At 35.0% G+C, this 13,083-nt stretch overlaps 1 protein-coding gene across 1 annotated transcript in view; it reads right to left on the bottom strand.

Moving 5' to 3' along the window:
- LOC139737546 (uncharacterized) overlaps positions 1–13,083 on the bottom strand; it is a 129,245-nt gene that overhangs the window by 50,691 nt on the left and 65,471 nt on the right. The window contains exons 3-5 of the mRNA XM_071648222.1: positions 4,841–5,106; positions 2,078–2,160; positions 184–273 (exon numbers count right to left, since the gene is read on the bottom strand). Of these exons, the coding sequence (XP_071504323.1) occupies positions 184–273; positions 2,078–2,160; positions 4,841–5,106 (439 nt within the window). The remainder of the gene's footprint in view (positions 1–183; positions 274–2,077; positions 2,161–4,840; positions 5,107–13,083) is intronic.

Raw genomic sequence — 13,083 nt, 5'->3', positions numbered from 1 at the left:
GCATATTAAAGCGCGTGCTCTGCGCCAGGAGCCATGCAGCAGGAGGCTGATGAAGTAAACACTATTTTTCGTTTTTTTAAAGCTATCATTGGGAAATTGGGCGATTTTTTATCATGCGTGCATGGGTAGAAATGAGCTGCTTGGCGGAGGTCTGCACTCTCAGAGTGCTTTTCTAGTTCTTACCTGTGAAAGTCCCAAATAGATTGACACTGTCTCGGAGATGTAAAGAAAGCGACCGTCTCTGAACAACACAAACAGAAAGCCATCAAGACTCTGCAATATTCAGAAATGAAGAAATAATGTTATTTACATAGGGAAACAATTCAATCCTTATCATTTAAACACTCTACTATAATTCAGTCACATAATTGTTTATTCTGCTATCCTGAACAGCTCTAAATCAACATATCTTTTTATTCTGTAATCAGTCTATTGTACATGTAATTTTAGTTATGTTTGAATGTACCAGAGTATGTCTCATTGTTTTAAAGGGGATGGCTAGTAACTGATCAGTGGGAATCAGTGGGAATGCTGTGGGATGATTGTTCCAATCCTTGTGGGATTCATTTAAGAGTACATTATATATCTATTCTTGTGTTAAAATTATTTGCTTCAGAATGGTCTCATATTCAAGTAATGTGCAGTTTAATGTTTCCAGGTAAGCGTCCCTGGTCAGTGACGGGGCATTAATCTGCACATTACTTGAATATGAGACCGTTCTGAAGCAAATAATTTTCACACAACAGTAGATATATAATGTACTCTTAAATGAATCCCACAAGGATTGGAACAATCATCCCTCAGCATTCCCACTGATTCCCACTGATCGGTTACTAGCCATCCCCTTTAAAGAATGACTGGATTTCATTTGTGATGTGTTCAATGCAGAAAGCACTGAATAAATTTCAATTTCAATTTCAACCTAGACCAGACAGAGATGGTGTGGAACTGTTACCTTAAAGAAATTGATTTGTTAACTGCTGCTGTTGAAAAAATACACCACTGCAAGGGCCAACATATGCCTTGAATGCCTAAATTTCCATTATTTACTCAAAATTCAAACTAATCAAACTAATTCAAATTAAAATTTGTCAAATCATGGATGTAAATCTGACTGCATCCACTTGATTTTGATATGAGATAAAATGACGATTACAGGAGATGAAAATTGTTTGTTGCTTAAGAGAAAAAAAAATGACTAATGAATGTGCAGGATGATTGTAGCACAACCTCGTTGCTCTCTGTAGATGACTAGAACAGATATCATATGTGACCCGCTACAACAAAATGGTCCTAAAGTCGCGCACGGTCGAAGCCGTGAAAATCGAGTTTGAAGTCAGAGCATCAAAATTGGTCAAAACTTACGATTTTCTGAATTTGACATATTATTAGAGTCTGACATGTCTTCTATCATCTGTCGAAATTTTGAAGCAAAATGATGGAAGGAAAGACTAAAAAATAGCGTTTTTCTGGGCCATGTTACGGCTTACCTTCTATTGTCCGGAGGTGAATACTGACTTGCATGTCCCTTGATCGTGATTGCTTCGCAAGGAGAACTTTTAGGGCGCTTTTCTCGAAACAGTGATTTCCAAGACCTCTCGACATGTTCTTTTTTAAACATCGATATCTCCGCAGCCGATTATTTTTATAAGATGTGTTATATATCAATTTAAAGCAGAAAGATTAGGGAATTGTGTCATGCAATTTTCAAATAATCGACCTCGCCCGACTTTAGGATCATTTTGTTGTAGCGGGTCACATATTCACAAAAGAGACAGATGTAATAATTCTGTGGAACAGACAAGAAAGATGAAGCAGTCACGTTTGTCAACCTGAATGTTCATATATTATTGACTCTGTAAATCTGGAGTTCTTATTGACTTTAGGTTTGTTATGATACAAGATTTACAATCACTGGGTTGCAAGAGATAACAGTTATTTTTATAAATCAAATGCAGCATGTTTGAATTACCAGGGTTGGATGTGATTCACTTGTCATCGAATTGGACTTCATCTAGCCTCCATTCAAGTCTTTGTCACTGTGTCTCTGTACCTGCCAAAGTATCCCTCTACTCACCTGTAATATGTGGCTACCGAGGTGGTGTTCATAGACTTCTCTGGCTATGGCATTAACCCCTGACTGGACATGAGCGTAGCGTCCTGCAAGAAGAAGAAAAAAAAAACCTAATTTATCAAGACTTTGTATACAAATGTAGAAAGCAGAACAATAATGAGATGAACTACTCTCTTAAAAAAATCGAGTGAAAATATTCACTCTTAAAGGAGTGAATACAAAAAAAGAGTGAATTAAGAGTGGAATTGGAGTGAATTTTGAGTGAAAATGTTCATTTTCACTCGTTTTAGAGTGACCTCAGGGATCACTCCAAAATCTTCGAGTGATCCTTGAGGTCACTCCAAAATGAGTGAAAATGAGTGAAAATCAATGTATTGTTAAACCTTCTTGCAGGACTGTACATTGTAGTTATTTAAGATGTTCTTGCACAAATGTGTAAGAGCACACAAAATCCACTCTCAATACAAAATGTCTTTCTGCACTGAAGTGAGCTTCAAACAGTGTGAGTGAAAAGGCACTGACAGAGGTGTTAATCTAATCAGTAGGCTCATATCCTAGTCTATTATCCCTCACCACTCCATTCAGGGAGGGTGTTAGACTCCCTGTCTAAGGCACAGCGAATAAAAAACTCAAGTGTTTCTGTAATTAACAATGTAAGAGATGTAGATTCCATACGCCAACTGCTGAATGACTGAGCTCGGAATGTCTGAATGTAGTCCCTGCTTCTGGTGACTTCAGACTAATGAAATGTCACACACAGGTGGTAGACAGATTATCTGTTCATTTTTGTCTTTGTCTATCACTGCAAGGTACATGAACTAAAGTCTCCTTGTTTCAATTTCAGACGCTGGTTCACACTTATAATATATTTTGTGTGTTCGTCTAATTGTGCACTTTGCAGATTATCATGCGATATTCTCTTCTCTTTCTGTGTGATAATATGTCAGCAAGGATGTCTTCTTGGAAACATGATTGATGCTGATTCGATGCCTTCTTGGAAACATGATTGATGCTGAAATAATGAATAATCACAAGTGTCTTTCACCATTTGTCACACTCAGACAGTATTTATAGGTACATTATGCCATAAACATATGTCATACTGAATACCAAAAAATGGGGAAATAATGGGTAATTTTGGATATTGTGGTGGCAAAAGCACTTCCTTCAAGCATCAAACCACAGTAATGACCTTTGACCTGTACTTGATCATGGAATGTAAGCCACATTGTCTGAGTATGATGGCCTGTATAGTCTGATTGGTAACCTCCACATTTCCACTTTAATCTGCCTGTAAATCAGCTTCACTAAAGACAAATGGCTTAATATCAATTTTAGATTTATTCTACATTTTCAAAAATCCAATTCTGAAATAAAAATTTGCAAATATACTATTGCTTTCATTGAAGTAATCATATAAAAACATATCTAGTTCATTGTTTAATTTACACTTTCTTGTGACTAGGAAAAGCAGATGTCAATAATACATTATGTTTAATTTCATAATCTTACTAGAAATTGATGGAAAATTAAAAAGAATTAATATGAAAGAAATCATATCAGGTCCTCTATATTCATGGTTAGACATGGCAGGATTCAAATGAGTAAATTTGATTGATTGATTGATTGACTTGATTTGATTTGATTTGATTTGATTTGATTTGATTTGATTTGATTTGATTTGATTTGATTTGATTTGATTTGATTTGATTTGATTTGATTTGATATCATTGATATGATATGATTTGATTTGATGGTTTCATATAGTGGCACAAATTGTCAAAGCTAAAAATATTCATGCTCTTTTAGTGTCTATACAGTTTTTGCACTGAAGCTTCTCCTATTGTATGCTTTAGTTGAAGCTACATTAAGTTCCATCAATACTGTTATCCTTTTATGCTTACAATATTAATGATTATATATAAAAATCATGAAAATAATGATGACAATAATAATAATAATAATATTAATAATAATAGTAATAATGATAATAATAATAATAATAATAATAATAACAATGATAATGATGATGACAATCATAAAGACAATGATGTTGATCACATTCATATAACTCCTTTCAGTTGTTCATGTTGACTACTGATTATAATATACAATTGCCTACTGATTACATTTATAATACATTTTTTCTATTCATAGTTGTAATTCTATCTGAAAGAGAAACATCCGTTATCAACACAAAATGACAAATACAGAAATGATGATAATAATCTGGCAATGTAATAAAAGCAATAATTATTATCAAACCTACAATTCTATGGTGATATCAAAGATTAAAGAAGGTTTTCATACATCAAGACAAATGCCACCAGCTTACAAACAATGAGAAAATGCATAAAATGCATTTTATCAAATTTTTGTCAATACAGTAAGTTTACCATTTCATTGTTGGCAATGAAGTGAAATCAACTTGAACAACTTGAATCTGAACCAGGATAAATTGATACCACAGCAAGTAAGAAAAGCAAGAAAAGAAAATATGTGTAGAAAATGAAAATTAGTACATCATAATATGATGTTATAATTTCTATTCCATAATGTTATCATCACAACTGTTTGAAAGACATGAACAGAAATTGTCAGATTATTTTGATAAATGATCTCAGGTGAAGAGAGACAATTACTGCTGACAGCCAAAAGAGAATTCACATTCATTCTTTAATTATTTCCATTTCTGCTTGGGTGGAGAAGAAATGATATGTAAGTGTATCAAACTTGATTGAGTGATGTCTCAATTGTAATATTCACCTTGAAGTACTGGGAGGTGTCTGGAAGAATTGGTAGGGGTGGGGACAGTGTCTGGGTAATTGTGCCACGGTGGGTCACCCTGGATACAAAAGTGGCGCATGTGAAGGTAGCTGATGGTCAGTCGGATTATTGAGGCCTTGTCGAGCTGGCTTGTGATGGCCGCTGGGAGGGGTAGCAGCTTGGCCAGCTCGTAGAACTCATAGTTCTCCTTCCCGCGGCGCGACCGGGCGGCATCCCGTGAGCGCTCTTTGCGGATGGCAGCAATTCTGTGGGCATGATAGGGTGGCACATAAAAAGAAAAAAATCTGTTAGTCGCTGCTACTGGTAGAATGGCAGGGTTGTGACTATTAAGATTATGCATGGTATATAATTCATGAACTTATGAACATATCACAGGTTTGTTGTGCTTGCTACAGAGTCACTAAAGAATGAGTGTTTGTGCATAATTGCACATCTCATATGTGATAATGTGCCAAGATTGAAGGTAATTTGTAAAAAAGAGCTCTTTTTTTCATAAGTACTGCAGCCGTACATAACAAAATCAGATATACATACATATATGATGGATTACATTGTATAAGTTCAGAACTGTCAATCAACAGACAATAGAAGCTGTGTCTTTTACTATTTATGACCTCATCACACTGGTCAAAATGATGAGGTTTTTTTGGAGAAAAAATGACACTTTTCAAAAATTGTCAGCATCCCACAGAGCAATTGTAAAAGCCACAATGAGATGCAAATACTGCTACACTATCTGGTTCTAGCGTCAAAGGGCCCCCCAGACGCGACCCGCTCTCAAGTAGTCGGCCCCTTCATTTGGAATGCAATGAGGAGAATAGGTCCCTACAGACTTAACACTCCTTTATCGCCCAGTCTCATTATATTTCTTCTCATTTGAACTCTACCATATCTAGAGAAGAAATGAGCAGGCAGCAAAAAGACAGGAATAAGACGGAAACCTGGCACTCCTTTACCAGAAGTCGCCCGCTTCCAATCGTCATAGCGATGGAGAGGGGATGGGGGAGCTCGAGCAACGGCTCTTCTGCTGCTCCCAGGTGTACTTCAGTGCTTTAACCCATAAAAGAGGCTTCCCTTCTTCTTTCCTTTGTAGGACAGACTTGTCAGCTATATCCTTCCCTAAGTTAGCAACTTCTTCCCAGCAAAGTCTGTTTCTTCTTTTCCATCTTCCCAAAAAGACTCCACAGAGCTCTGCGAGGAATATTTTCATGTAGGAGCTCATTTTTTTCCCCTCAAAGGAGGTTGCATTAATACAGCCTCTCTCAAATTACAAAGGAATTGGTTACTTTAAAACTGTCCTTGATGATCAGCACATCCTTTTCTAAGAACATTTAAAAACAGGAAAACCTGCAAAGAACTTCATTCCATCCGGACAATTATACTTATTATTTCCGATATAGAAGCACTAGTATTTCAAACAAATAGGACAAGATTCTATACATTCTTTAAGATGTTACACAGGCATTTTCCCATTTTCTTCTATTCTAAAAAAAAAAATACTCACATCCAAAAATAAGTAACACAGAAATGAGTTTTCACATGCTTACTAAAAAATAATTACTTCCGAGATGCCACTGTAAATGCACAGGTATGACACTAAAAACAGGAGGAAATCCAAAAAGCTTTTACGTCAAGGATACATATTTATAATAAAAAAAAACATGCTACTATAGTGTCCTGCATTGCAAGAAAGGTATTTAAAGGCACCAATATTCATACATTTATTTTCACAAATTAAAAAGGTGTGAATGTCATGATACTTCAACTCCAGATGACATTGCATCCCCTAAATCTTCCAAGTTTTTCTCAAGTATCCCCTTGATAGACAATAAGATTTGAATTAAGTACAACCAAGTCTACTCTTAAGCTAAATCATAACAGTTTTCAGTCATCATTTAGCTGTGTTTATCGTTTAATGTAATGATTCCATATTTGACAAGATATTGATCAAAAAGTAATTACCACATTACTAATGGTTACACAAGCAAAGATATTACCTGTTAAATGCACGGCACTTAAGAATATTATATTGCATTTGACACTAGAATTTCATCTCCTGAAAGTTTTCAATGTGAGCAGAAAATGATGTTCATTCTTTACAGAAAGATACTCTACCACTCAGTATGATTTCATAGGGGAAAAAACAACTCTGATTTGCAATTTTCATGCACAAAAATGAAATTAATACATATATTGCTAAATCTTTAGTCAATTTTCATTATGAGTGACATAAAGCTTATTCTTGGCTACGTACACTTCAGAATCACCACTCATTTTACAAGACAAAATTCTTCTTTTATGGAATACCAACTATGTAATCATATGCCTTGAATTCTGATCAATATCATTGACACATTTTCCTTATTTGTACAGATACATTACTTTCACATATGAAGTGACATCATTTCACAATAACATTTGATATGAAGAAAGCACACACTGTTAGACTTGATACCCCCAAGACAAAGAAATGCATACACTGAAAAATGGATTGTAATGGTAATAATTCATTCGGCGTAGCACACAACTTGCTTATGAATCAAAGAATGTTCTTTTTTTTTGTAGATTCTCAAGACCAAAACTTTTTTTTTTTCCAGGTATCTTTCTCTGTCTCACAAACAAATATTTATTCATGAAGGTTTTCACATAGGTATATGAATTTATTCTGTACAGGCCAAACTAGGACCAAGAAATATCCACTGAATCATGATTTGATGGGGCAAAAGTATGTAACCATCTGCGGGTGCAATACAAACAGTATGTTTTGCAATATTTTTTTCTCAAAGGATTAATATTCTGGCCCGCTTTAAAAACAAAATAATAAATGTCACAAGAAAATTGAAGGTTATCAAGTAATACTGCTCAAATAAAATGAAAGGTGTAGAGTTTATGTAACAAAGTACAGAGCAACCTGTGTGTTGAACTTTCCTGGCTCGCTCCCCATCGTCTTCCAATATCTGACAAATCTAAATCGCAATTTCTCCAAGTCCAGAAACTGTTGAGGAGAATGAATCAAGGAGGTTGCTCCTAAGACAATAGTCAAACAAATTGAACTATATACCAGAAATCTTAATCAATGTTTTCACAAATTTATGCAAACATTAACCTTTGCCTTTGAAATGGGGTTATTAATATAATTTCCTAGTCAATGAATAAAACCATCCCGAGGAGGACTTTAATACTTTCAGCCAAATTAGCCTGCATATTTATAGGCTTTGTGTTGCCATGCTTCATACATTTAATCTTATGTTTGAACAATGCCGATGCCCAGGACTCCAGAATCAATGAGAGAGCGATGGCTGGTATCGGGGGAAAGGGTGTTTGATGCCTATACATACTTACATGCCTACACATGGCATGCAGGGAGGGAAAAAAAAATCTCAAAGAGTGGTGGAGATACAGATCCCTCCTACTTTATCTCATTGAAAGGATGAAATACTTAATTTGGAAGATTTGCCAAGAAATGTCACATGTTCTTTTCTGTGCCTCCTTCTCCCGACTTCATCCAATAGTACCAGGTGCACTTTCCCTTAAGATGTTGTCCTTTCTTTCATTTTCTGCATCTCTTCTGTATCTCTCCTCAAGAAAGAACCTTTCCATTTCTCTCTTCCCCTCACTTCGACCGGTGTCTGGCCGAAGCTATTCACCAGAATTACACACAATTGCTGAGTCACTATAGGAGTGCTGTAGCCTTGCTATGGAGATGGGGACAAGACAATTGCCGGGGTGTATCTGGGTATAATAGGGCGGGATAAATGACGGATCTTAAGATCCTTTCTAACCCAGGCTAGGATTGCTCTTTGATCATTAGACCAGCATCTTTTGCCCTACCTTATTGATGCCACTCGATAACAAGATGCTTAGAGTATCTTCTCCACATATTTCTTCATCTGTTAAATTCTAAAATTGCTGACTCAGTCAACCAACCTGACTGAATCTACATCTATTATATAGTACAAAGTGAAAAAAAACCCAAACATTACACAGGTATTGGCATTTGTGAAATTTGATAGACTAGATGTCACAAGTATTTGTAAAATCTTAACATTGTTAGTTAATTGATAAGAACAATGAAAATATACACATAGTTTCAGCCAGCTCATAGGCATCATTACTCAGTGACAATAACAAACTTTAAAAAAAAACCAAACACATAGAATGATGTCAAAATGTATTCATATGAATGATGACTTGAATGGTGCACACATTTTTATTGATCATATGATTCATTCCAATTTCACCATCTGCTTCTATCAAATGCACAAGGCACAATTTAAAGGCTGTTCAAGAGATTATCTCACTCACAAGATACTTATTATCAATGTCCCTCAAAGGGTGTGAACGAAAACCCTGAAATCCCTGCATTCTATATTCCAATCTAAATGCAAGGCCAGCATTAGTTCATTTGGAGGTTTATCTTTAACTATCCCTGAATCTTGGGGATTTAGACAATCTGATCAAAGACAGTAAAACATGAGGCATTGATACATAGATACACTCACTTCAGATCCGATGTCTATTCCATCTTAAAATTTTGCAGTTAAAACATGATAACTTACTACTAATAATATAGCCTTAGTTTGGTGAATATTCTTACACACTTTTTCACAAAATTCAAAAGTTGTCTACAGTATTGTCTATTGTTGGCACTACTCTTTCAGAGGCCCGTTTTATTATGTCTGTTTTACCATCACCGAATTTAACACGTACAATGTATGTTTGAAGAAGGCCACGTTTGATAGACATCATGGTCATGGATTTCAGCACCAGACAAGATTTGAACTCGGGGCCTCCTGTAAGGTCTAGGGATTACTAAATATATACCACAATTTTTCTTATGCAGTGAACCCATTTAATGACAGCACAGAATTAAGAATAAATAGTCTTATTCACCAATGAAGATTTTAGTCTATGATAGGATGTCAGTCATACGCATGGATATGATTCTTCAATCGTTATGAAAGCCAGTTAAAGCCAACAAGCATCAGCTTTCTTAACTTTCATGTGTTTGGATTCTTTGAATTATATAAACTTTAATAAGCTGTATGTTGTGTCTTTAACTTTATTTGTCAAATATTACAACAGAAACAGTGAAAAAGCCAACCATACTATGTGCATGAAAGTATTGAGAAAATGAATATGGTCTTTAAATTCAGATGCAGTCAAGCATGTGGCAGGAAAATTCCAAAGGCAGAAAAAGTAGACATGTGAGCAATGTTTTTAATTGCATTAATACCATGAGGCAATTATCATCACAATACATGCACACAGACATTCATTTTTCACCTGCACAAGAACTTGTTAAAAGGTACAACCTGCAATTTATTTGGAGTATATTCCCTGCAATTAAACATGATGTAACCTACATTAATTTCCTCTAACCTCACAGCTCAAATTTCTGATAAATCCCCAAAAGTGTGTTTCTGAGGGTTTTTTCCTCAATTCATAACATCTTAAGACTCTTCAATTCAACTGCAAATTCTCATAGCTTTTTACCTACATCACCCCATTTTGGATTTTATCAAGCTCTTCAAATTTATCGGGATGACACGGTGACAGGTTATGTATGCATATCAACATTTTCAACCATGCATCATTAGAAATCATGATTCACATCATCTTTGCGTATTTCTTCAAAAGTATTCTTCCTTTCTTTGCATGTACACAAACAAGACATAATAACCTGAAATTGAAATATTGAATGTAATAACAACTTAGCACATACAAACATACATCGCTACAATAAAAAACAAAAAATTTTGCCCAACACCATAAAGAATAATATTCTACATAAAAGTTGCCCCCCCCCAAAAAAAAAAAGAAAGCTATTTAGTTTTTGTGAAACAAATATGTGCCAGACTAAAGCCAATGAAATTTTGTTTTGAATGGTTGAGTAATTTCATTCATGATATCATATATTTTTGTGGGTTTTTTTGGAAATCAGATATGACTTCTAAAACTACAAGATAAAACTATTAAAAGCAATCCACACTTGAAGAAACCAACAATGACTATTGACATGGGACTTTGGGGGGGGGGGTGGGGGAATGCAGAAATCTTAAGATAACTGAAATAGATAACTAAATAGACAATTACTTTGTGCACGGTAGATCCTTCTCTAGATTTCAGCCATTCCATCATAACATGATATCTTCATTTATGTTTTTGGAATTTACCACTGATTTCTTGCAAATAATCATATGGTTTTTTCAATATTTGTACACATAACCAATGATTCTTGACTAACTACTAAAAGTACCTTCAAGGAGTGGTGAAGAAAAACATATAAAGGAGTATATCCACTATGAATCAAGCTCACACAACCAAACTTAATGTAATCCTAGAAGAAATTTTCAAAGTGTGCCAACCAGTTCAGATGTTTACTGCTTTTAATGCCTGGACAAAAGTGGATTGATGAATGTCACACCTGACAAATGTGGTCCTTCTGCCATTTTTACAATCAGTCACAATCGAGGCACTTAAGAAATATGGTTTCCCATTCAAACCACACTCAATCAGATCAATTTCCACTGCACCACTTGACCATAAAAAAGTCAAGACATGAGGACAGAGTGAATAGATAGCTAACCTGCAGATTTTAAAAAGGCAGTCTTGCGCATGCAGGAATCAACTTGCATTTTCATTACCATTCTTGCCAGATTTTTTTTTTCCCTTCTCATCTTCTCTGTCACATTTTCCGCCATCTCTGACACGGGCACTTACGGATCATTGGAGATTGAAGGAGTGATGTGTGGTCTGACCGATGCTTGTGGCATAGTCTTCAATCAGGGAGCTTAATTTGCTCTCCCACCCTGATTGATATGATATCGTGGAGTGGATAAACTTTTTCACGCTCATGTAAGCGTCGATGGAGACGGATCACTTTGTAAGACATCCCTGATAAGGCGTCTTTTCCAACACAAGAGGATTTATCTACAATGAGTATTGTAATGCGTTTGTGACTTGACTCCAAAGTGAGGAGAACTGCTATTTGCACATGTAAATTTCAGCATTGCATACATCAATCACACAAAGTGATGAAGAAATTGGAAAATTTTACACGAGGTGTGGGATTGAGTCAATGAAGGCAAGCTAAAATAAAATCAATTTCAGTAAAATGTGGCTGAGGTATTATATGTACTGATCTTTTTGTTTTGTTTTTCAGTCTGGTGTCATTGGTTGATTCAGAGGGCATTAAAGTTGTACTGATATGGGAGATGGAGGAAATTGACCATGACAGTGAGTTACTGCCAAAAGCCTCGAGCTTTTAGTATTTCTAAGACCATATCATATCAACTTCCATCTTGAATGCATTGATGAATCAAATGGAGAGGACCTAATATTTTTGAGGAAGAAGTGTGGTTCAAAAGAGGGCAGGCTCCTAGCAATTAAAGATAATTCAATATTGAAGATGAAATTCGGGCAACTTCCAAGAATTTAAAGTAAGTTCCTTATTCAAGTAATAGGTCCACTACTAGCTGAGGAGGGTAAATGGAATATTTGAATACACAAAATCTGTTGAAGTTTTAATCTTAATAGTTATCATTATTATAGGGGACCTATTGATGATGAAACATACCTCAAATTTAAAACATAGAAAAAAATACAGAAATTTGGCATTGCAATCATCACCATTGACCCTTTAAGTGTATTGGCACATAGGAACATTTTCAAATGTAATTTATTCAATTATGAAAATTGTAAACTTCATATTCTTACATTTCCAGGTTGGTTTTGTAGACAGGTGATATATTTGGAGAAATGATTTTAAAGTTTGAAGTACAGGTAACTATTTAAAAAAAAAAAGTTTTATACCATCTTATTGTAAAAAGAAGAAGAAGATATCAATAAACTTGCATCTAGTGTCTGGTCTGATTTGAAATAGTTGTGAACAAAATAATCAGTATGATTTCATCAAAATGAAAACTTGTTTTAACATTTCTTGGGATTTACACACTAGTCTTTGTGAATGATTTCAAATGAGGGAGATAATAGGTTCTCTTAATAATCATAATTACAAATCCAATTTCACTTGAAATATGTCATATACAAAGGAATATGAAAATTGCATTGTGTAACATATAGATAAAACCATAATGATAATACAATACAAGACTATTCTTTGCAGGCAAACCTCTTTTTTTTTTTACAGAAAAGTCATTATTAGAAAAATTATATATACATCTGACAATATTAAAATTAATTTTACAATGATAGCTACA

The sequence above is a fragment of the Diadema antillarum genome, unplaced genomic scaffold (assembly GCF_040938485.1).
Source record: "Diadema antillarum isolate AM-2024a unplaced genomic scaffold, OU_Dant_1.0 seq00000696_RagTag, whole genome shotgun sequence".
Classification (NCBI taxonomy): Eukaryota; Metazoa; Echinodermata; class Echinoidea; order Diadematoida; family Diadematidae; genus Diadema; species Diadema antillarum.
This window is presented reverse-complemented; position numbering and strand designations above follow the sequence as displayed.